Consider the following 25,915-nt stretch of genomic DNA (forward strand, 5'->3'; position numbering starts at 1 on the left):
AGCCTTTATCATTTTATCTCAGTTCTTCTTACCTCATGTATGTGGTATATGGCATCTCTTTTCTCCTGCCCCTTATCCTAGGTGAGCTGGTGCTTAAGATTCTGTCTTTCTTGAAGGTACCTTATTTTTTCTTTAGATTTCAGGCTGCTTGGTTGGCTTGTAGCCTCAGATTTCGAGTGGTTTTAAGAAAAGTTAAGAGGCTTGCCTGGTGGCTCGGACAGTGAAGCGTCTGCCTACAATATGGGAGACCCAGGTTCAGTCCCTAGGTTGGGAAGATCCCCTGGAAAAGGAAATGGCAACCTACTCCAGTATTCTTGCCTGGAAGATTCCATGGACGGAGGAGCCTGGTGGGCTACAGTCCCTGGGGTTGCAAAGAGTTGGACACAACTGAGTGACTTCTCTTTCTTTCTTTAAGAAAAGTTAAAAATTTTATAGTTTGTCTGTTTTTGTTTTTCTCATTCTTAAGGTTTGCAATGACCTCTCTTCAGCATTCTGTATCCTAGGCAGAAGCAGAATACTTATAGACTTCAGTAGAGTCTCATCTTACACTTCAGCCTTCAGTCAACTATCTCTGATTCCTGAGGTTTTTTTGTTTGACGGTTGGAATTTGTTTACTTACGGTTCTTCAGCCATCTGCCCTGCTTCTAGCATTTAGGAGGGTCAAGAAAACTATAGTTAAAAATTAAAATAGTGAGTGCTCTGTTTATCTTTCAAAATATTTCTGTCATTCCACATCTGCTAATATCTCCAACCATTTTTAATGTATTGCGGAGCTTGAGATGTCATACTGCTGTAGGTAACTCTTATTTGGCAGTTGAGATGACTCAACAAACTAATAAGGAACAGAAGTTTTTTGATAGGAGAAGACTCCTTTGAAGGATATGGAAAATCTATTCACATACCTCAAATCAAGAAAATAGATTATAAGTTTTGACAGTGAATGAAAAATACATTTTTATGGCAGTTCTCAGTACAAAAGTATACTCACTAAATGAAAAGGAATATTCTGATAATTTTTTTTTCTGTTTTTACCACTAAAAATATCTTGTGCCAAACCTACCAAATTGATTTCATCCTAAAAGGGAACTGCCATTTCTGTTTTGAATAACCTTGTGCGGATTCTAGTAAGGACGTTAGAATTGTTGTCTTATTTATATTTGGCTTCACCATTTGGAAGATTTTCCAAATATATGTGTATGTTTTGTTTTTATTTTTGCACTGAAGACATTCTATCCGAAGTGGATTTTGACGATTGAAATTTTCTCTCTTTAAGGCTGTTTATATTACCGGAAAAGAAGTTTTCAGCTTCAAAATGGTTTCTTATATGGGTGCAACTGCTGGTTCTGCATACACAGATATGAATATAGTTGATATGCAAGTTAATTTAACTGTTGGTTGCATTGAAGTAGTTCTTGTCAAAAAATTTCTGTATTCTATATTGGTAAGTATATTAATTGATTTTTTATTCATTTTTCCCTACTAGTTGGAAAGTGTTTGCTGTTTCTCAAGCATAGATGAGGAATTCCTTGCTTGATTATTTCCCCCTGGTTTTTTAAAATATTTCAGGTACCATTTATCGTGACTGAAATGTATAGTATCGTTTATATAGTGTCATTTTTCACATGGGAATGTTCTAGTTAATTGAAATATGTATTTTATAGACATTAAATATAGATATATTTTATATATGTTATGTATATTTAATTCTTTATTTTATACATAATTTAAGTATTTTACCTTTCAGCTTTTACTAAAAGTGCTAAATATACAATTGAAGTCTGTTTGGTTTCAGATAATCATTAGGAAAATTACATTTTCTATTGCATTCGATGAATATTTGGGGCTTTGTGGGATTTAGATTTAATCCCTATGACATTTCCCTAAGGTATATAGACTCTATTTCTTCATAGTTTGTTTTTCTTTTGCTGACAGCTGATATTTTTTCCTGTGAGTGTCATGCCTGTCTCTGACTTCACTATTCATTCCTTTAACTAAATTGTGGTATAAACGAGATAATCACTTGATTCTAAATAAATAATGTTGTTGTCTCTGTGATCTTTTTAACTGAGGTTATCATGCAGTTTTTCTTGGCAGACATTTTCATTACTGTTTAACCTTACAAATGTAAATAAGCCCTCTGTGCATTGAGGTTGTATAGTGAAATACAACAGGATTGTTTAGCCCTTAGGAAAGTGAAATAAAAAGAGAAATAGATACCAGTGAAACACTGCAATATCCCCACACTGCTTTGGTCCAGGAACTAGGTTTTTATTGTTTTACTGTGTTTCTGTATCTGTATCTTTTTGTTTCCCAACTTCTATTGCAGAAGATTAAGGTTTAATGTAGACAGACTTTGAATAAATGATGTTTAGTTGTACCAAGAGAAAGGTTTTCTTATGGAGGTAAAATCATAAATAGTGATTCATTTAATAATTTCTTTCATTGATGGTAGCCTTAAGAATATCATTCTGTTTTCTTTATAGGCTTTTATAGATAATTTTCAAGCAGGTAAACAAGCCTTAGCTGAGGCAACTGTTCAGGCAGCAGGAATGGCTGCTACTGGTGTAAAAGAACTGGCACAGAGGAGTTCTAGAATGGCGTTGGATGTTAACATCAAAGCCCCTGTTGTGGTTATCCCACAGTCTGCAGTTTCTGAAAATGTTTTTGTTGCTGATTTTGGACTAATTACAATGAAAAATACATTCCATGTAATAACAAAGAGTCAGACCAACCCCCCACCCATTATTGATTTGATAACGATAAAGCTGAGTGAAATGCGACTATACAGGTAAGCTTTTCACAAGTATATTTATGTAGAATGCAGTCTTTTTCTAATTTTTTCTATTAAAGGCTTTGGTATCTTGAGTTTTCTTTTTAGAATGAAATTTAATTTTATTATAACTGTACTTAATTTTGTGGGGTTTTTTCCTTCCTCAAGTATTTTTTGGTAAAATCAATTATTGCCTTCTAGTTTTTAAAAACCTAGAAATCACAGGAAGCTCAGCTCGGTGCTCTGTAATGATCTAGAGGGGTGAAATGGGGGAAAGAGGAAGACTCAAGAGAGATGGGGATATATGTCTGCTTATGGCTGATTCACATTGTTGTACACCAGAAAGTAAATGTTGTAAATCAATTATATTCCCACAAAAAATAAAAATTTAGTGATTAAATGAATAAATACCTAGAAAATATTAGATAATTAGACATGCTGTAAAATTTGTTATCTGAAGAAGTATATTTGTACCTATTGGCAGTTCTTCATAAATTAGAAGGTTATGGAAGAAATAGAATTTCTAATATATTCATTCTCTCTGGAAATACAGCATGCCCAAAGTACTGTATCAGCTTTGTGCTGTGGTTCTGATATGCTAATTAAACACGCACACACATACATAACCACACCGAGTAGAGTCCAATCTTATATATTCACTCTGCGTGGGATTAGTAATTAGGGGAATTAAATGAATATCCAGATAGTTCCAAAACTTTTACTGTGCTGTTTCTTATCACACATTCTAGATTTAATACCCTGTTCCTTTTACAACTGGGATTCATTTCTATTTAAACCTCTCACTTGCTCTTTTCTTTCTGTACTTTTTCTTTAATCTCATTCTGTTTATTGTTTTCCTTTTATTTTTGCTGTTTCTCTTTGGCTCCTGGCATGTCTGTGTCCCTCCTACCACTTTCCATCAACTGAACATTTTAAAAACAGCCTTGAGATGTAATTAGTATATAATAAATTGAGTATTTTTAAAAGTATACAGTTTGATAAGTTTGATGTGTATACACTTGTGGAAGTTTGAGTACAGTTACATTCTTCCTTAAATATTTGGTGGAATTCACCAGTGAAGCCACTGGGGCTGGGATTTGCTTGTGGAAGATTTGTAACTATAATTTCCATTTCTTTAGTAAGCTTGGTGCTATATGAATTAATTATTTTATGAGTGATCATTAATATTTTCAAAAAACATGTCTTTCATCTACATAGTAAGGTTTTATGACATAAAGTTAATAATATTCTCTTATTCATTAATACCTATATTGATATTACCTCCCTTATTCTTGATATTTATAATTTATACTTTTTTATTAGTCATTCTGGCTAGAGGTTTATCAGTTTTATTGCTCTTTTTTATTTCCTGTGGGATAAATGGTATCCATTATTGTTTCCCTTCCAGCTTTATTGATATATAGCACTGTATAGGTTTAAGGTATACAACATAATGATTTGACTTACATACATCATGAAATGATTACAACATAAGTTTAGTAAATATCCATCATCTTATATAGAGACAAAATAAAAGGAATAGAAAATATTTTTTCTTGTGCCGAGAGTGCTTTGGATTTACTCTGTTTCCCTATGTAACATACAACAGTGTTAATTTATCATGTTGTACATTATATCTGTAGTACTTATGTGTCTTACAACTTATGCCTTCTGACTACCTTTATCCAGATTGCCCTCTTCCTATCCCTTGCTTCTGGTAACCACAGATCTTAACTCCTTTTTTTATGAGTTTGTTTTGAAGTATAACTGACCTACAGAACTATGTTAGTTTCTGTTACACAGCATAGTGATTCAGTATTTCTGTACATTTCAAAAAGATAACCATGTTACATCTCTAGCTAACATCTGTGACCATACAAAGACACTACATGATTATTGACTATATTCTCCACACTGTACCTATGACTCATTTATTTTGTAACTGAAAGTTTGTACCTCTTAATCTCCTCTACTTATTTCTCTCCTTCCCCTATCTCTTCTCTCTAGCAAGCACCTGTTTGTTCTCTATATCAGTGACTCTTTTTTGTTATGTTTGTTCGTTTCTTTTGTTCTTTAAATTCTATGTATAAGTGAAATCATGTGGTATTTATCTTTCTCTGTCTGATTTAATATCCTCTTGGACACCATGTTGTCACAAATGACAGATTTCATTCTTTTTATAATGGTTGAGTAATATTTTGTTGTGTGCATGTGTGTGTACACACACACACACACACACACACACACACACACCATATCTTCTCTATCCATTTACCTACTGATGAACATTTAGATTGTTCCCATTTTTTTTTTTTTAACAGCTCAGCTTTTTATTGAATGTGTTACTAAAGAGGTTTAGTCAAAAAGACCAAAGCCTATGTCATCATCAGACTCTTCAGATTCTTCTTTCTTTGCTTCTACTTTCTTCTCCTCAGCTGGGGCAGCAGCGGTGGCTGGGGCAGGACCTCCTGCTGGTGCAGCACCAGCTGCTGGGGCAGGTCCACCAGCCCCCACATTGCAGATGAGGCTCCCGATGTTGACATTGGCCAAAGCCTTTGCAAACAAACCTGGCCAGAAAGGCTCAACATTTACACTGGCTGCTTTAATGAGGGCATTGATCTTATCCTCCGTGACCGTCACTTCATCATCGTGCAGAATGAGGGCAGAGTAGATGCAAGCGAGCTCCGAGACGGAGGCCATGGTGCAGGCGAGTGCTAGGTGGGGGCTGCCGGGCGCGGTGCTAGTCGCCGGATGAAGTGAGGGCCTCACCCCAAAACGGCCTTAGCTTCCTCGGAAGAACCAAGCACCTTAGCGGCAGCGGAGGAAAGAGCAGATTGTTCCCATTTCTTAACTGTTGTAAATAATGCAGTGAACTTAGGGGTATGTATATCTTTCAAATAAGTCTTTTCATTTTGTTTGGATAAATATTCAGGAGTGGAATTGCTGAGCAGGGCTAGTTCCTGACAAAGCTGGCTGCGGTGTTTGGGGTGTTTCAGAGTTGGGAGAGTCTAGGTTCGTTATTTGGATGGTTGAAGAGCTCAAGGGTTCCAGAACTGGTGTTGGGCCACTGGTGGCAGAGCTGGTTCCTGGGCCAGCTAGGAGCTCAAGGGATCCTATAGGTGTTGGCCTGCTGCGGGTAGGTGGAGCTGTGCCCACATTCAGCTAGCTGCTTGATGTGGGATGTCTCAGGACTGGTACCTACTAACTGGTGAGTTAGGCAAGGTCTCAGTCTTATGAGCTAGAGAGAGGATTCCAAAATGGTGCTTGCTAAAGCATTGTCCTTGTGTTTGATTAAGGGCCTGAAAATGGCTTCTGTCAGTGTCTCTGTCCCCAGGGTGAGTCCCAGAAGATTCCTGCTTCTCTGGGAGGCTCTCTAATAGCAAGTTGATCTCACCCAGGCTCCTGTTAAATTACTGCTTCTTCCCTTAATCTTAGATCATGTGAGAGTCTGTGCCCTTTAAGAGTAGAGTCTGTTTGCAACTGCTCTCTGACTTTGCCAAAAGTATGCCCCACTGGTCTTCAAAGCCACTCATTCTGGGGACTCTAGATTGGGCAGCCTGATGAGGAGGGTTGTACCCCTAGTTCCTTGGGGAGAACTTCTGCAATTATAATGATCCTTCTTCCATTTGTGGCCTACCTGGGGGTATGGTTCTTTTCTGCACTGTGTCTACCTTCCTTCTACTTGTCTTGATCCTTGTTATATCTTTAGTTTTGAAGAGATTAGTGCTGCTCTGTAAATAGTTGAAGTTTGGTGTGCCACTAAGAGCAGGTGATCTTCCAATCTTTCTATTCTCCATCGTGGCCATTCCCTGGTTATCCATTCTTGAACATTCAGTTTTATTGCTTTTAAAGCAGCAGCTTTTGGATTTCTCTTTTTTTTCTCTTTCGTTAATACCTGCTTTGATATTTATTATTCCTTCTGCTTCCTTTGATTTTAATTTTTCTCTTCTAATTTTCTCTAGGGGGTGATTTAGATGACTGATTTGAGCATTTCTCTTCTTGTATACGCATTTAGTGCTGAAATTTTGGGGTTCTTTTCTGTAGCCCTGCCCTCTATGGCATTTTACCATATAATCTCTACCTGTCTTGGTTTCCCTGGATTCTCAGCTCTTTTCTTAACTCATAGAGTTTTATTGGTTATTTCTTGGCTTATCCACCCTCTTGCTTTTTCATGACCTTTAAATTATCTCAAAACAATTGAAGTTGGGATAGTCATGGGATTCATCTTGTTTTTTCTTGTTTCTCAGTAATCACTGCCCATTGCCTGATGTCCTTTGTCTTGAAAATTATTTGTTAATATATTTTGTATGTGTGTCTTTGTTGCAGGGGAAGAGAGAGAAATTCTTTTAGGCAAGAGGGTAAATCTAGTTCATGTTATTTTATCTTAAATAGAAGGATAAATTCCCATCAGTTGAATATTTGGGTATTTATTAATTATGTAATATATCCCAGGCACTGTGCTAGGAACATGAAGTATCATAGTGAGCAGTTTTTACAAGGGGGGAATAAATTGTGTGTGCGTACTAAGTTACTTCAGTTGTATCTGACTCTTTGCGACCCTATGGACTGTAGCCCGCCAAGCTTCTCTGTCCATGAAATTTTTCAGGCAAGAAAACTGGCGTGGGTTACCATTTACTACTCCAGGGGATCTTCCCAACCCAGGGATTGAATCCACATCTCCTGAGTCTGCTGCATTGGCAGGTAGATTCTTGACCACTGAGCCACATGGGAAGCCCCATTTTGAGTGCATTATTTTTTCTAAATATTTTAATCTATAATTTAAAAAAAAACTATTTTCCTGTTGTTAAAAACTTAAGTTGATTCATTTTCATTGTTTTAAATAGCATTATAATGCTGATTGATTTCTTTATCAATACATGATTTTCTGCTCATTTCTTTCGGGTAATATGTTTCCTTCAGATGAATTCCTCGAAATACAGTTACTTGTTTATAGAGTAAACCATTTTCCCTGAAATAGCTTTATTGCAAAGATGTTAATTGTAATATAAAAATTTAAAAAGATATATATAATACTTCTATAAGGAAAGTTGTAAATTTTAACTAAGGGCCAGTAAGAAACCTTAGATAATTGTAGAGAGGATATTTTCCTACATCTAGTTTAATAAAGGTGTCAGTTTCTTATAAATTAATTTTGTATATTTAATGCACTCAATAAAAAATCACAACAGCAGTTCTTTTAAAGTCTTTCAGAATTATTGTAAAGTTTTTCTGGAAATATAAATAGGGGGCAGGATATAGCAAAGATTTTTTGAAAGAAAGAATTGAGATAGGGCATGGAAGAATTATAACAACCTTAGAATTACTACTAAAATATTAAGTTTCATTAAATACTACTAAAATATATTATAACACTACAATAATTAAGATAGTGAAATAGTATAAAACTCACCAGCTGACTGTGTGGGTGCATGTGTGTGTATCACCATTATTCATATGTAACAGTCAAGCTCATTATTCACACATTCCATATTTGTGAGTGTTTCTGCTTGCTGAAACTTATGTGTAACCCCAAAATCAATATTCATGTCACTTTCACAGTCATTTTTGCGCATGCACAGAGCTTGAGTCTCCCAAGGCCTGTGTTCCCAGCTGAGGTGTTGAAGAATACCCTGCCTTCTTATGTAAGTTCTTCTGCTGTAGACATGTGTTCTTTTCTGTGTGCCTTTTTTCTCTTTTTTGCATTTAGGGTATTTTCTTTGGTAAGTTTGCCATTTAAAATCTCCTGAGAGCCTAATCCCAGTAATAAAAAAACTAAAATTGAGTGAATCATATGTTAATAGTATATGAATTATCTCAATAATGATCTTAAAAAGGTAAGGACAAATAACACATAAGTACCAGTTATATGGTAGAGAAAAACTTGATAAATTAAGCACTGAAAACAGACAGAAAATGATAAGGGAAGAATATCAGTTGGCTTTGACTGTTCAAAATATAAGTTTCTGAATATTAATTACCAAAACCAAATGCTAGCATATAGGATAATTAGCAACATCTTTAAAAAATAATGAAAATCTTTAGATATTTTAAGGCAGTAAGAAAAAAGATAATTTGAAAAATTAGTAAAGAACAAGACTAAATGATTCTTTTCAGAAACAATAATAGCTGGTACCTAGCTAATAGAAGGAGAAGGCAATTGCACCCCACTCCAGTACTCTTGCCTGGAAAATCCCATGAACGGAGGAGCCTGGTGGACTGCAGTCCATGGGGTCGCTAGGAGTCGGACACAACTGAGCGACTTCACTTTCACTTTTCACTCTCATGCATTGGAGAAGGAAATGGCAACCCACTCCAGTATTCTTGCCTGGAGAATCCCAGAGACAGGGGAGCCTGATGGGCTGCCATCTATGGGGTCGCACAGAGTCGGACACGGCTGAAGCGACTTAGCAGCAGCAGCAGCAGCTAATAGAAATGTTCAACTTCATTAGTAATCAAAGGAATGAAAATTAATACAGTGAAATAGTATTATTTGTCTATTAAATTTGGCAGATCTTAATAATCAGTAATTCTCAATCTCAGTGCAGGGAGATAGATATTCTCATATGTTGTTTATAAATTTATATATTGATTCCCTTTCTTGAATTTAGCAAATAATTAAAGAGTACATGTCATATTGTTATCATCTGAGCCAGCTACTGACAGTACATCAAAGAATAAGATAGATTCCCTACCCTCATGAATCATTCTATTTGAAACTACAGACAGACAGTGACCTATTAAATGTATATTAAAGAGTGATAGAAGAGTCATTAAAAAGAAATAATGCCATTTGCAGCAACATGGATGGACCTAGAGATTGTCAAATTGAGTGAAGAAAGTCAGACAAATAAGGAGAAATATTGCATGACATCCCTTCAATGTGGAATTTAAAAATGAAAAATACAAATGGACTTATTTGCAAAACAGCAAGCAACTCACAGACTTAGAGAATGAACTTATGGTTGCTAGGGAGGCGAATGGGGAAGGGGATGGCTGGGGGGTTTGGGATTGACACCTATACACTGTTATGTTTGAAATGGATAACCAGCAAGGATCTACTGTACAGCACATGGAATCCACTCAGTGGTGGGTGGCAGCCTGGATGGGAGCATGGATACATGTGTATGTATGGCTGGGTTCCCTCTCTGTTCACCTGAAACTGTCACAACATTGTTTATCAGCTGTACACCAATACAAAATAAAAAGTTTAAAATAAATATATAAAGCGGTAGTAAAACTCAGGATGCTTGTGGTATTACACAGGAAAGGTTCAGTTCAGTTCAGTCACTCAGTTGTGTCTGACTCTTTGCGACCCCGTGAATTGCAGCATGCCAGGCCTCTCTGTCCATCACCAATTCCCAGAGTCCACGCAAACCCATGTCTGTTGTGTCGGTGATGCCATCCAACCATCTCATCCTCTGTCGTCCCCATCTCCTCCTACCCTCAATCTTTCCCAGCATCAGGGTCTTTACAAATGAGTCAACTCTTCGCATCAGGTGGCCAAAGTATTGGAGTTTCAGCTTCAGCATCAGTCCTTACAATGAACACCCAGGACTGATCTCCTTTAGGATGGACTGGTTGGATCTCCTTGCAGTCCAAGGGACTCTCAAGAGTCTTCTCCAACACCACAGTTCAAAAGCATCAATTCTTCGGCGTTCAGCTTTCTTTATAGTCCGACTCTCACGTCCATACATGACCACTGGAAAAACCATGCCCTAGACTAGACAGACCTTTGTTGGCAAAGTAATGTCTCTGCTTTTTAATAGGCTGTCTAGGTCCGTCATAACTTTCCTTCTTTTAATTTCATGGCTGCAGTCACCATCTGCAGTGATTTTGGAGCCCAGAAAAATACAGTCAGCCACTGTTTGCACTGTTTCCCCATCAGTTTGCCATGAAGTGATGAGACCGGATGCCATAATCTTAGTTCTCTGAATGTTGAGTTTTAAGCCAACTTCTTCACTCTCCTCTTTCACTTTCATCAAGAGATTCTTTAGTTCTTCACTTTCTGCCATAAGGGTGGTGTCATCTGCATATCTGAGGTTATTGATATTTCTCCTGGCAATCTTGATTCCAGCTTGTGATTCCTCCAGCCCAGCATTTCTCATGATGTACTCTGCACATAAGTTAAATAAGCATGGTGACAATATACAGCCTTGACGTACTCCTTTTCCTATTTGGAACCAGTCTGTTGTTCCATGACCAGTTCTAACTGTTGCTTCCTGACCTGCATACAGGTTTCTCAAGAGGCAGGTCATGTGGTCTGGTATTCCCATCTCTTTCGGAATTTTCCACAATTTATTGTGATCCACAGAGTCAAAGGCTTTGGCATAGTCAATAAAACAGAAATAGATGTTTTTCTGGAAATCTCTTGCTTTTTCAATGATCCAGCAGATGTTGGCAATTTGATCTCTGGTTCCTTTGCCTTTTCTAAAACCAGCTTGAACATCTGGAAGTTCACGGTTCACATATTGCTGAAGCCTGGCTTGGAGAATTTTGAGCGTTACTTTACTAGCACGTGAGATGAGTGCAATTGTGCAGTAGTTTGAGCATTCTTTGGCATTACCTTTTTTTGGAATTGGAATGAAAATTGACCTTTTCCAAAGTCTGGGTAGTACTGGTAAGAAAAACTTTTTCCAGATGAAGTAATCTTTTGACACAGCAGTTAATATTTCTTGAAATTAGTCAAGAAGAAATTTACTCAGAGATGTATGAAGATAATGATCCAAGTGTTATTATTTATTATAGTGCAGAATTAGAAGCAGCATATTTTTTTAACAATATCAGGTTGACTTAATGACATATATTTTAATATTCACTTCTTAAAATTGTATTAAAAATGTAATATCCCCTTAGAGCTTTTAGATTCCGCTACTTGATACCATTAAAGGAGATTGCAAGGATGCATAAAAGATAAGTAAAACGTTACCCTATGACCCTGTTAGTTGCTCGGTTGTGTCTGACTCTCTGTGACCCAGTGAACTGTACCCCTCCAGACCTCTCTGTCCACTGAATTCTCCAGGCAAGAATACTAGAGTGGGGATCTTTGGAACCTGGCTCTCCTGCATTGCAGGCAGACTCTTTGCTGTCTGACCCACCAGGGAAGCTGCTGGGAATTCTAGGAGGTCCCTGGTGACTCTAATATCTCTCAGTAGCATAAGTGATAATCTAAATTCTGCAGCTATAATTTCATTCCCCAGGAAAGAATTTGGGATTTGCTACCAGTTCAGTCACTCAGTCGTGTCTGACTCTCTGCAACCCCAGGACTGCAGCAAGTCAGGCCTCCTTTTCTATCACCAACTCCCGGAATTTACTGAAACTCAGGTCTTTTGAGTCGATGATGCCATCCAACCACCTAATACTCGTTCGTCCCCTTCTCAACCCGCCTTCAATCTTTCCTGGCATCTGGGTCTTATCAAATGAGTCAGCTCTTCACATCAGGTGGCCAAAGTATTGAAGTTTCAGTTTCAATATCAGTCCTTCCAGTGAGTATTCAGGACTAATTTACTTTAGGATGGACTGGTAGGATCTCCTTCAGTCCAAGGGACTCTCAAGAGTCTTCTCCAACACCACAGTTCAAAAGCATCAATTCTTCAGCACTCAGCTTTTCTTATAGTCCAACTCTCACATGTACACATGGCTACTGGAAAAACCATAGTCTTGACTGGATGGACCTTTGTTGGCAAAGTAGTGTCTCTGCTTTTTAACATGCTGTCTAGGTTGGTCATAACTTTCCTTCCAAGGAGTAAGCGTCTTTTAATTTCATGGCTGTAATCACCATCTGCAGCGATTTTGGAGACCCCTCAAAAAATGTCTGTCACTCTTTCTACTGTTACCCATCTATTTGCCATGAAGTGATGGGACCAGATACCATGATCTTAGTTTTCTAAATGTTTTCTAAATGTTTAAGCCAACTTTTTCACTTTGCTCTTTTACTTTCATGAAGGGCCTCTTTAGTTCCTCTGCTTTCTCCCATAAGGGTGGTGTCATCTGCATATCTGAGGTTATTGATATTTCTCATGGCAGTCTTGATTCTAGCTTGTGCTTCTTCCAGCCCAGCGTTTCTCATGATGTACTCTGCATATAAGTTAAATAAGCAGGGTGGCAGTATACAGCCTTGACGTACTCCTTTTCCTATTGGAACCAGTCTGTTGTTCCATGTCCACTTCTAACTGTTGCTTTCTGATTTGACCTTGAGAAATACAGCTTTCTCAAGACGCAGGTCAGTTGGTCTGGTATTCCCATCTCTTTCGGAATTTTCCACACACTTTGTGGTGATCCACACAGTCACAGGCTTTGGCATAGTCAATAAAGCAGAAATAGATGTTTTTCTGGAACTCTCTTGCTTTTTCGATGATCCAGCGGATGTTGGCAATTTGATCTCTGGTTCCTCTGCCTTTTCTAAAACCAGCTTGAACTTCTGGAAGTTCATGGTTTACATACTATTGAAGCCTGGCTTGGAGAAGATTGAGCATTACTTTACTAGCATATGAGATGAGTGCAATTGTGCAGTAATTTGAGCATTCTTTGGCATTGCCTTTCTTTGGGATTGGAATGAAAACTGACCTTTTCCAGTCCTATGGCCACAGCTGAGTTTTCCAAATTTGTTGGCATTTTGAGTGCAGGAGTTTCACAGCATCATCTTTTAAGATTTGAAATAGCTCAACTGGAATTCCATTACCTCCACTAGCTTTGTTCGTAGTGATGCTTCCTAAGGCCCACTTGGCTTCTCATTTCAGGATGTCTGGCTCTAGGTGAGTGATCATACCATCATGATTATCTGGGTCATGAAGATCTTTTTTGTATAGTTCTTCTGTGTATTCTTGCTACCTCTTCTTTTTTTTTTTCTTTTATTTTTATTAGTTGGAGGCTAATTACTTTACAATATTGTAGTGGTTTTTGTCATACATTGACATGAATCAGCCCTGGATTTACATGTATTCCCCATCCCGATCCCCCCTCCCACCTCCCTCTCCACCCGATTCCTCTGGGTCTTCCCAGTGCACCAGGCCTGAGCATTTGTCTCATGCATCCAGCCTGGGCTGGTGATCTGTTTCACCCTAGATAATAAGGGAATATTTCATGCAAAGATGAGCTCAATAAAGGACAGAAATGGTATGGACCTAACAGAAGCAGAAGATATTAAGAAGAGGTAATATATAGCATCGAAACATGTATATTACCTCTTCTTAATATCTTTTGCTTCTGTCAGGTCCATGCCATTTCTGTCCTTTTTGAGCCCATCCTTGCCTGAAATGTTCCCTTGGTATCTCTAATTTTCTTGAAGAGATCTCTAGTCTTTCCCATTCTGTTGTTTTCCTCTATTTCTTTGCACTGATCACCGAGGAAGGCTTTCTTATTTCTCTTTCCTATTCTTTGGAACTCTGCATTCAAATGGGTATATCTTTCCTTTTCTCCTTTGCCTTTTGTTTCTCTTCTTTTCACAGCTATTTGTAAGGCCTCTTCAGACAGCCATTTTGCTTTTTTGCATCTCTTTTTCTTGGGGATTGTCTTGATCCCTGCCCCCTACACAACGGTCATGAACCTCTGTCCATAGTTCTTCAGGCACTGTGTCTATTAGGTCTAATCCTTTGCATCTATTTGTCACTTCAACTGTATAATGATAAGGGATTTGATTTAGGTCATACCTGAATGGTCTAGTGGTTTTCCCCACTGTCTTAAAAATTTAAGTCTGAATTTGGCAGTAAGGAGTTCATGATCTGCGCCACAGTCAGCTCCCGGTCTTCTTTTTGCTGACTGTATAGAGCTTCTCCATCTTTGGCTGCAAAGAATATCATCAATTTCATATCCATGTTGAACATCTGGTGATATCCATGTGTAGAGTCTTCTCTTGTGTTGTGGAAGAGGGTGTTTGCTATGACCAGTGCATACTCTTGGCAAAACTCTATATTAGCCTTTGCCCTGCTTCCTTCTGTACTCCAAGGCCAAATTTGCCTGTTTCTCCAAGTGTTTCTTGACTTCCTACTTTTGCACTCCAGTCCTCTATAATGAAAAGGACATCTTTTTTAGGTGTTAGTTCTAGAAGGTCTTGTAGGTCTTCATAAAACCATTCAGCTTCAGCTTCTTCAGCATTACTGGTCAGGGCATAGACTTGGATTACTGTGATATAGAATGCTTTACCTTGGAAAAGAACAGAGATTATTCTGTCATTTTTGATATTTCATCTAAGTACTACATTTTGGAATCTTTTGTTTACTGCTCCATTTCTTCTAAGTGATTCTTGCCCACAGTAGTAGATATAATGGTCATCTGAGTTAAATTCACCCATTCCAGTCCATTTTAGTTTGCTGATTGCTAAAATATCAATGGTCACTCTTGCTGTCTCCTGTTTGACCACTTCTGGTATGCCTTGCAAGATTCATGGACCTAACGTTCCAGGTTTGTATACAGTATTACTCTTTACAGCATTGGACTTTGCTTCTATTACCAGTCACATCTACAACTGTGTGTTGTTTTTGCTTTAGCTCCTTCTGTTCATTCTTTCTGAAGTTATTTTTCCACTGATCTCCAGTAGCACATTGGGCATCTATCGACCTGGGGAGTTCCTCTTTCAGTGTCCTATCTTCTTGTGTTTTCATACTGTTCATGGGGTTCTCAAGGCAGGAGTACTGAAGTGGTTTGCCATTCCCTTCTCCAGTGGACCACATTTTGTCAGAACTCTGCACCATGTTCTGTCCGTCTTGGGTGGCCCTACAGGGCGTGGCTCATAGTTTCATTCAGTTAGACAGGCTGTGGTCCATGTGATCAGATTGGTTAGTTTTCTGTGATTGTGGTTGTCAGTCTGTCTGCCCTCTGATGGAGAAGATTAAGAGGCTTATGGCAGCTTCCTGATGGGAGAGACTGACTGAGGGGGAAACTGGGTCTGTTCTGATAGGCAGGCCATGCTCAGTCAATCTTTAATCCAATTTTCTGTTGATGGGTGGAGCTGTGTTCCCTCCCTGCTATTTACCTGGGCCCAAACTATGGTGGAGGTAGTGAAGATAATGGCCACCTCCTTCAGAAGATCCTGCGCACGTACTGCTACACTCACTGCCTGCAACCCTGAAGCAGGCCACCGGTGACCCACGCCTCTGCTGGAGACGCCTGGACACTCTGGGCAAGTCTGGGTCAGTCTCCTGGGGGTCACTGCTCATTTCTCCTGAGTCCTGGTGCACAAAGGTTCTGTGTGTGCCCACCAAGAGTCTTACTCCCAGTTCTGTGCAAGTTCTGGCAGCTTTATGGTGGGGTCAGTGGTGACCTTCTCTAAGAGGGCTTAGTACCCGAGTGTGGTGCACCCAGCGCCCCAGTCCCTGTGGCAGTCCACTGCTGACCGTACCTCCACAGGAGCCGCTCAAACACAGCTCTGACTGTTTCTGTGGGGACCCTGGGTCCGGGTGCGCACAAGGTTGTTTGAGCCCTCTGAGCGTCTCTGGTGGGAATGGGGTTTGATTCTAAACACGAATTCGCCTCTCCTACTGTTTTTCTGGGCCTTCTCCTTTGCCCTTGGGCGTGGGCTGTCCCCTCACAGCCACTCCGGCCCCACACGGCCGCCACTCCAGCGCCTCCCATCTTGCTGGGGTTTCTCTGACCTTGGATGTGGGGTGTCTCCTCACGGCCACTCCAGCACCTCCCATCTTGCTGGGGTTTCTCTGACCTTGGTTGTGGGGTGTCTCCTCACGGCCACTCCAGCGCCTACCGTCTTGCTGGGGTTTCTCTGACCTTGGATGTGGGGTGTCTCCTCACGGCCACTCTAGCGCCTCCCGTCTTGCTGGGGTTTCTCTGACCTTGGTTGTGGGGTGTCTCTTCATAGCCACTCCAGCGCCTCCCGTCTTGCTGGGGTTTCTCTGACCTTGGTTGTGCAGTGTCTTCTCACGGCCACTCCAGCGCCTCCCATCTTGCTGGGGTTTCTCTGACCTTGGTTGTGGCGTGTCTCCTCACCACTGCTCCAGCGCCACGCAGCCACCATGCCAGCGCCACACAGTTGCTACCAGTTAAAGTGTAGATGTGTTATTGAGGAGGACCACTTTGAGGTTGTCATTTGAAGGTATATTTGGAGGCTGCTTTGGTCTCATGTCAGTTGAAAGGCGTTTGGTAACCGACTACTCTTTTCATAATTCCTGAGCATCAGTCCTACCCTTACACGGACTTGGAAAGGCAAATATGGTTCACCTTAATATAAAATTGTACATATTCAACTGTATTTGATCTGCAAAAATAGAAATTTCATATTTGCAAAATAGTTTCTTATAAAGTAAGGGGATAGGTAGTAATCTTTTGACATGTGTAAATCTGTGAATTTAAATGTTTTCATGTTAACGTCTTGTATAATGTATTTTATGTTTTATATAGGGATAATTCTCATTTTAAGAGTTTATTGTCCAACATGTGTATTTGGCACTTTTTAATATATTATAAAAATCCTATGTAAAAGTTTTATTTTTCTTCAACACAGAGAACTTCAACTCAGAGAAAAGTCACCTAGGTTTCTAGGGAGGTGGAATGTCTCTCATTTTACATGGAAAGACTATTTGATTCTATTTTCCTCTGAACACACACAAAATTATTGATTTATATTATTTATATATAAAATTATTAATTTTTTTCTGATACTGTATGAAATTTATTCAAAACAATTTTATTTCTACTCATAGGACTCAATATATTAATGATGCATATCAGGAAGTACTGGATCTACTATTGCCATTAAATCTTGAGGTGATGGTTGAGCGAAATTTATCATGGGAGTGGTTCCAGGAAGTTCCTTGTTTCAATGTAAATGCTCAGCTAAAGCCCATGGAGGTAACTTCTGAATTCTTACTGATGTATCTTTTGTTGGTTAAAAATTATTGTTTGGGGACATAAGTCATTTTGTATGTACAAGTTATGTAAAAATATTTTGGTTAGAAAAGAGATAGTAGCTCATGTGTATAGCCTAGAATGCATTGGATGTTGATCTTTTAAGATTTTTTTATCATTTAAAAAATATTTATTTTTTAATTGATAGATAATTACATTAGAGAATTTCGTTGTTTTCTGTCAAATCTCAACATGAATCAGTCATAGGTATACATGTATCTGCTCCCTTTTGAATTTACCTCCCAATTCCCTTAGCATCCTGTCCCTCTAGGTTGATACAGAGCCCCTTTTCGAGTTTCCTGAGCTATACAACAGATTACCATTGGCTCTCTATTTTACATATGGTAATGTAAGTAACCTTCTTGCTCTTTCCATAAATCTCATCTTCTTCTCCCCTCTCCCCATGTCCATGAGTTTATTTTCTATGTCTGTTTCTCCATTCAGTTCAGTTCAATTGCTCAGCCGTGTCCAACTCTTTGTGACCCCATGAACTGCAGCACTCCAGGCCCCCCTGTCCATCACTGACTCCCAGAGTCCACCCAAAGTCATGTCCATTGAGTTGGTGATGCCATCTAACCATCTCGTCCTGTGTCGTCCCATTCTCCTCCTGCCCTCAATCTTTCCCAGCGTCAGGGTCTTGTCAAATGAGTCAGCTCTTTGCATCAGTGGCCAAAGTATTGGAGTTTCAGCTTCGACATCAGTCCCTCCAATGAACACCTAGGACTGATCTCCTTTAGGATGGACTGATTGGATCTCTTTGGTCCAAGGGACTCTCAAGAGTCTTCTCCAACACCACAGTTGAAAAACATCAATTCTTTGGCGCTCAACTTTCCTTATAGTCCAACTCTCACATCCATACATGACTACTGGAAAAACCATAGCCTTGACTAGACGGACCTTTGTTGACAAAGTAATGTCTCTGCTTTTCAATATGCTATCTAGGTTGATCATAACTTTCCTTCCAAGGAGTAAAGCGTCTTTTAATTTCATGGCAGCAGTCACCATCCGCAGTGATTTTGGATCCAGAAGAAACAGTCAGCCAATGTTTCCACTGTTTCCCCATCTGTTTGCCATGAAGTGATGGAACCAGATGCCATGATCTTAGTTTTCTGAATGTTGAGCTTTAAGCCAACTTTTTCACTCTCCTCTTTCACTTTCATCAAGAGGCTCTTTAGTTCCTCTTCGCTTTCTGCCATAAGGGTGGTGTCATCTGCATATCTGAGGTTATTGCTATTTCTCCCGGCAATCTTGATTCCAGCTTGTGCTTCCTCCAGCCCAGCGTTTCTCATGATGTACTTTGCATATAAGTTAAATAAGCATGGTGACAGTATACAGCCTTGACGTACTCCTTTTCCTATTTGGAACCAGTCCTTTTCCTATTTGGAACCAGTCTGTTGTTCCATGACCAGTTCTAACTGTTGCTTCCTGACCTGCATACAGGTTTCTGAAGAGGCAGGTCATGTGGTCTGGTATTCCCATCTCTTTCGGAATTTTCCACAGTTTATTGTGATCCACGCAGTCAAAGGCTTTGGCATAGTGAGTAAAGCAGAAATCTATGTTTTTCTGAAATTCTTCTGCTTTTTCAATGATCCAGTGGATGTTGGTAATTTGGTCTCTGGTTCCTCTGCCTTTTCTAAAACGAGCTTGAACTTCTGGAAGTTCACGGTTCATGTATTGCTGAAGACTGGCTTGGAGAATTTCGAGCATTATTTTACTAGCATGTGAGATAAGTGCAGTTGTGCAGTTATTTGAGCATTCTTTGGCATTGCCATTCTTTGGGATTGGAATGAAAACTGACCTTTTCCAGTCCTGTGGCCACTGCTGAGGTTTCCAGATTTACTGGCATATTGAATGCAGGACTTTCACAGCATCATCCTTTATGATTTGATATAGCTCAGCTGGAATTCCATCACCTGCACTAGCTTTGTTTGTAGTGATGCTTCCTAAGGCCCACTTGACTTCGCATTCCAGGATGTCTGGCTGTAGGTGAATGATCGCACCATCATGATTATCTGGGTTGTGAAGATCTTTTTTGTACAGTTCTTCTGTGTATTATTGCCACCTGTTAATATCTTCTGCTTCTGTCAGGTCCATACCATTTCTGTCCTTTATTGAGCCCATCCTTGCATGAAATGTTCCCTTGGTATCTCTGATTTTCTTGAAGAGATCTCTAGTCTTTCCCATTCTGTTGTTTTCCTCTTTCTTTTCATTGATCACTGAGAAAGGCTTTCTTATCTCTCCTTGCTATTCTTTGGAACTCTGCATTCAAATGGGTATATCTTTCCTTTTCTCCTTTCCTTTTCATTTCTTTTCTTTTTACAGCTGTTTGTAAGTCCTCTTCAGAATGCCATTTTGCTTTTTTGCATTTCTTTTTCTTGGGGATGTTCTTGATCCCTGTCTCCTGTACAGTGTCATGGACCTCTTTCTTTAGTTCATCAGGCATTTTGTCTATCAGGTCTAGTCCCGTAAATCTATTTCTCACTTCCACTGTATAATGATAAGGGATTTGATTTAGGTCATACCTGAATGGTCTAGGGGTTTTTCACACTTTCTTCAATTTAAGTCTGAATTTGGCAGTAAGGAGTTCATGATCTGCGCCACAGTCAGCTCCCGGGCTTGTTTTTGCTGACTGTATAGAGCTTCTCCATCTTTGGCTGCAAGGAATATAATCAGTCTGATTTCGATGTTGACCATCTGGTAATGTCCATGTGTAGAGTCTTCTCTTGTGTCATTGGAAGAGGGTGTTTGCAATGACCAGTGTGTTCTCTTGGCAAAACTCTTTTAACCTTTGCCCTGCTTCCTTCTATACTCCAAGGCCAAATTTGCCTGTTTCTCCAAGTGTTTCTTGACTTCCTACTTTTGCATTCCAGTCCCCTGTAATGAAAAGGACATCGTTTTTAGGTGTTAGTTCTAGAAGGTCTTCTAGGTCTTCATAGAACTGTTCAACTTTAGCTTCTTCAGTGTTGCTGGTCAGGGCATAGACTTGGATTACTGTGATATCGAATGGTTTGCCTTGGAGAATAAATTCTTCAGTACCATTTTTCTACATTCCATATATGTGTGTGAGAATACGATGTTTATCTTTGTCTTTCTGACTTTCTTCACTCTGTATGATAGATTCTAGGTTCATCCATCTCATTAGAACTGACTCAAATGTGTTCTCTTTTCTGGCTGAGTAATATTCCATTTTGTATATGTGCCACAATTTCTTTATCTGTTCATCTGTTGATGGACATCTAGGTTGCTTTCATGTTCTAGCTATTGTAAGTAGTGCTACAGTGAGCAGTGGAATACATGTGTCTTTTTCAGTTTTGCTTTCCTTAGGATATATGCCTAGGAGTGGGATTGCTGGGTCATATGGTGTTTTTATTCCTAGTTTTTTTTTAAGGAATCTCCATACCGTCCTCCATAGTGACTGTATCCATTTACATTCCCACCAGCAGGGCAAGAGTGTTCCCTTGTCCCCAGATCCTCTCCAGCATTTATTGTTTGTAGATTTTTGATGATGGCCCATCTGACCCGTGTGAGGTGATACCTCACTGTAGTTTTGATTTGCATTTCTCTAATAATGTGCCATATTCAGCATCTTTTCATGTGTTTGCTAGCTGTCTGTATATATTCCTTGGAGAAAAGTCTCTTTAGGTCTTTCTGCCACTTTTTGATTGGGTTGTTTGTTTTTCGGGCATTGAGTTGTATGAGCTACTTGTATATTTTGGATAGCTAATCGTTTGTTGTTTCATTTGCTTTTATTTTCTCCCATTCTGAGGGTTGAGTTTTACCTTGCTTATAGTTTCCTTTGCTGTGCAAAAGCTTTTAAGTTTAATCAGGTCCCACTTGTTTACTTTGTTTTTATTCCCATTACTCTAATTGGTGGGTCATAGAGGATCTTTCTTTGATTTATGTCATTGAGTGTCCTCCCTGTGTTTTGCTCTAAGAGTTTTATAATTTCTGGTCTTACATTTAGGTCCTTATTCTTTTTTTTTTTTTTGATTCTAAAACTTTTATTTAACTGTGTTTTGTAAACGTGCCCATTACGACAATAGCTAGACTCTTTCAACAAAATATTGTAGCTTCTGACATTTAGGTCTTTAATCCATTTTGAGTTTGTCTTTGTTTATGGTTTTAGGAATTTTTCTAATTTCATTTTTTTACATGTAGCTGTGCAGTTTCCCAGCACCATTTATTGAACGGCTGTCTTTACCCCCTTTTATATTCTTGCCTCATTTGTCAAAAATAAGGTACCCATAGGTGCATGGGTTTATTTCTGGGCTTTCTATCTTGTTCCATTGGTCTACGTTTCTGTTTTTGTTCCAGTACCATACTGTCGTTATGACTGTAGCTTTGTAGTATAGTCTGAAGTCAGAAAGGTTGATTCCTCCAGCTCCATTCTTCTTTCTCAAGACTGCTTTGACTATTTAAGGTCTTTTGTGTTTCATTATGAATTGTGAAATTTTTTGTTCTAGTTCTCTGAAAAATGTTATTGGTAATTTGATAGGGATCGCATTGAATCTGTAGATTGCATTTGGTACTATAGTCATTTTCACAATATTGATTCTTCCTACCCAGGAACATGGAATATCTCTCCATCTGTTTATATTGTCTTTGATTTGTTTTATTAGTGTCTTATAATTTTCTGTGTACTCTTCTTTTGTCTCCTTAGCTAGGTTTATTTCTAGATATTTAATTCGTTTTGTTGCAGTGGTGAATGGGATTGATTCCTTAATTTCTCTTTCTGATTTTTCATCATTAGTATATAGAAATGCAAGTGATTTCTGTGTATTGATTTTGTAGCCTGCGACTTTGCTAAATTAACTGATTAGCTCTAGTAATTTTCTGATACTCTCTTTTGGGTTTTCTATGTACAGTATCATGTCATCTGAAAACAATGAGAACTTTATTTGTTCCTTTCCGATCTGGATTCCTTTTATTTCTTTTTCTTCTCTAATTGCTGTAGCTAGGACTTCCAGCACTATGTTGAATAGTAGTGGTCAAAGTAGACACCCTTTTCTTGTTCCTGATCTTAGGGGGAATGCTTTCATTTTCTCACCATTGCAAATGATGCTTGGTGTAGGCTTATCATATATGGCCTTTACTCTGTTGAGGTAGGTTCCTTCTATTCCCATTTTTTGAAGAGTTTTAATTGTAAATGAGTGCTGAATTTGTCAAAGGCTTTTTCTGCATCTATTGAGATGATCATATGGTTTTTATCTTTCAGTTTATTAATATGGTGTATTACATTGATTAATTTGTGTATATTGAAGAATCCTTGCATCCCTGGAATAAACCCAACTTGATCATGTTGTATGAGCTTTTTGTATGTGTTGTTGAATTTTGTTTGCTAAGAGTTGGTTGAGGATTTTTGCATGTATGTTCATCAGTGATACTAGCCTGTAGTTCTGTTTTTGTGTTGTCTTTGGTTTTGGTATCAGGGTGATGGTGGCCTCATAGAATGAGTTTGGAAATGTTCCTCCCTCTGCAGTTTTTTGAGGGAGTTTTAGAAGGATAGGCATTAGCTCTTCTCCCAGTGTTTGATAGAATTCTCCTGTGAAGCCATCTGGTCCTGGGCTTTTGTTTTTTGGGAGATTTTTGATCACAGTTTCAATTTCAGTGCTTCTAATTGGGTTGTTCATAATGTCTATTTCTTCCCGGTTCAATCTTGGAAGATTGAACTTTTCTTAGAATCTGTCCATTTCTTCCAGGTTATACATTTTATTGCCATATAGTTGTTCATAATAGTCTCTTATAGTTGTTTGTAATTCTGCATTGTCTGTTGTAAAGCCTTTTTCAGTTCTAATTTTCTTGATTTGATTCTTCTGTCTTATTTTCTTATTGAGTCTGGCTAAAGGTTTGTGAATTTTGTTTATCTTCTCAAAGAACCAGATTTTAGGTTTATGAATCTTTACTAGTGTTTCTTTCATTTCTTTTTTATTTATTTCTGCTCAGATTTTTATGATTTCTTTCCTTCTACTAATTTTTCGATTATTTTTTCCTTCTTTTTCCAATTGTTTTAGGTGTAAAGTTAGGTTGTCTATTCGATGTTTTCCTTGTGTCTTGGAGTAGGATTGTATTGCTATAAACTTCCCTCTTAGAACAGCTTTTGCTGCATCCCGTAGGTTTTGAATTGTCATGTTTTCTTTGTCATTTGTTTTAGAAATTTTTTTATTTCCCTTTTAATTTCTTCAGTAACCTATTGGTTATTTAGAAACGTGTTGTTTAATCTCCATGTGTCTGTTTTTCTTACAGTCTTTTCCTTGTAATTGATATCTAGTCTCAAAGTGTGGTCAGGGAAGATGCTTAATATGATTTCAGTTTTCTTAACTGAGATTTGATTTGTAACCCAAGATGTGGTCTGGAAAATGTTCCATGTGCACTTGAGAAGGAGGTGTATTCTTCTGCATTTGGATGGAATGTCCTGAAGATATCAGTGAGATCCATCTGATCTAATGTATCATTTAAGACTTGTGTTTCCTTATTAATTTTCTGTTTTGATGATCTGTCCATTGGTATGAGTGGGGTGCTAAAGTCTCCTACTAATATTGTGTTATTGTCAGTTTCTCCTTGTAAGTCTGTTAGTGTTTGTCCTGTATTGAGGTGCTCCTGTGTTGGGTGCATAGATATATACAGTTGTTATATATCCTCTTGGATTGATCCCTTGATCATTATGTTGTGCCCTTGCTCATCTCTTGTAATTTTCTTTATTTTAAGATCTGTTTTGTCTGATATGAGGATTGATACTCCAGCTTTCTCTTGCTTCTCATTTGCATAGAGTATATTTTTCCATCCTCTCACTTTCCGTCTGTATGTGTCTTTAGGTCTGAAGTGGGTTTCTTGTAGACAGCGTATATGTGGGTCTTGTTTTTGTTTCCATTCAGCTAGTCTGTGTCTTTCGGTTGGAGCACTTAATCCATTTACATTCAAAGTAATTATTGACATATATATTCCTGTTGCCATTTTCTTAATTGTTTGGGGTTGATTTTGTAGATCTTTTTCTTTTCTTGTATTTCTTGACCATATAAGTCCCTTTAACATTTATTGTAAAGCTGGTTTGGTGGTACTGAATTCTCTGAACTTTTGCTTGTCTGAAAAGCTTATTTCTCCATAAATTTTGAATGACATCCTTGCCGGGTAGAATAATCTTGGTTGTAGAATTTTTCCTTTTATTTACTTTAAATATATCCTGCCATCCCTTTCTAGCCTCCAGAGTTTCTGCTGCAAAATCAGCTGTTAAACGTATGGGGTTTCTCTTGTATGTTACTTGTTGCTTTTCCCTTGCTGCTTTTAATATTTTTCTTTGTGTTTAATCTTTGTCAGTTTAATTAGTATGTTTCTTGGTGTGTTTCTCCTTGGGTTTATCCTATATGGGACTCCTTGCGCCTCTTTGACTTGATTGACTATTTCCTTTTCCATGTTGGGGAAATTTTCAGCTGTAATCCTTTCAAAAATTTTCTCATACCCTTTCTATTTCTCTTCCTGTTCTGGGACCCCTATGATTCGAATGTTGGTATGTTTGATACAGTCCAAGAGGTCTTTGAGGCTATCCTCAGTTCTTTTCATTCTTTTTCCTTTATTCTGCTCTTCAGAAGTAATTTTCCACCATTTTATCTTCCAATTTACTTATTCATTCTTATCCTTCAGATGGTCTGCTATTGATTCCTTGTAGAGTGTTTTTAATTTAAGTAATTGTGTTGTTTCTTTCTGTTTATCCTTTAATTCTTCTAGGTCTTTGTTAATTGGTTCTTGCATTTTCTCCATTCTGTTTTCAGCATTTTGATTGTGCTTTTCAAGTAGTTTGCCCATTTCCTGTTCATTTATTTGGACTTCTGTGTTTCTAGTTTGTTCCTTCATTTTTGTAGTATTTCTCTGCCTTTTCATTATTTTTTTGAAACTTCTTGTGTTTGAGGTCTTCTTTTCTCAGGCTTCAAGGTCGAATTCTTCTTCCCTTTTGGTTTCTGCCCACCAAGGTTGGTGCAGTCATTTGTATAAGCTTCATATAGGGTGAAATTTATGCTATGTTTTTTTTTGTTTTTCCTCTGATGGGCAAGGTGAGTGAGGTGGTCATCCTGTCTGTTGACAATTGGGTTTATGTTTTTGTAATGTTCGTTGTTTGAATGAGGCATTCTGCACAGGGTGCTACTGGTGGTTGGGTGATGCCGTGTCTTGTATTGAATTAGTTTCCTTTGTGGGAGTTCTCAGTATTTGATACTCCTTAGGGTTAGTTCTCTGGTAGTCTAGGGTTCAAGCCAGTGCTCCCACTCCAAAGGCTCAGGGCTTGATCTCTGGTCAGGAACGAAG

General features: G+C 38.5%; 2 protein-coding genes across 3 annotated transcripts in view; one reads left to right on the forward strand and one right to left on the reverse strand.

Annotated features, from left to right (window-relative positions):
* VPS13A (vacuolar protein sorting 13 homolog A) overlaps nucleotides 1-25,915 on the forward strand; it is a 274,739-nt gene that overhangs the window by 123,522 nt on the left and 125,302 nt on the right. For both annotated transcript variants that reach the window (XM_061132455.1, XM_061132456.1), the window contains exons 32-34: nucleotides 1,274-1,441; nucleotides 2,484-2,788; nucleotides 17,419-17,566. In XM_061132455.1, the coding sequence (XP_060988438.1) occupies nucleotides 1,274-1,441; nucleotides 2,484-2,788; nucleotides 17,419-17,566 (621 nt within the window). The remainder of the gene's footprint in view (nucleotides 1-1,273; nucleotides 1,442-2,483; nucleotides 2,789-17,418; nucleotides 17,567-25,915) is intronic.
* LOC133048806 (large ribosomal subunit protein P1-like) lies at nucleotides 5,105-5,580 on the reverse strand. The gene has a single exon (XM_061132592.1). The coding sequence runs from the start codon at nucleotides 5,468-5,470 to the stop codon at nucleotides 5,126-5,128; it is 345 nt and encodes a 114-aa protein (XP_060988575.1). The 5' UTR covers nucleotides 5,471-5,580; the 3' UTR covers nucleotides 5,105-5,125.

The sequence above is a fragment of the Dama dama genome, chromosome 29 (genome assembly GCF_033118175.1).
Source record: "Dama dama isolate Ldn47 chromosome 29, ASM3311817v1, whole genome shotgun sequence".
Classification (NCBI taxonomy): Eukaryota; Metazoa; Chordata; class Mammalia; order Artiodactyla; family Cervidae; genus Dama; species Dama dama.

Bases quoted from the DNA above. Each gene is read 5' to 3' on its own strand.
- LOC133048806 (XM_061132592.1), bottom strand. From the start codon at position 5,470: ATGGCCTCCGTCTCGGAGCTCGCTTGCATCTACTCTGCCCTCATTCTG.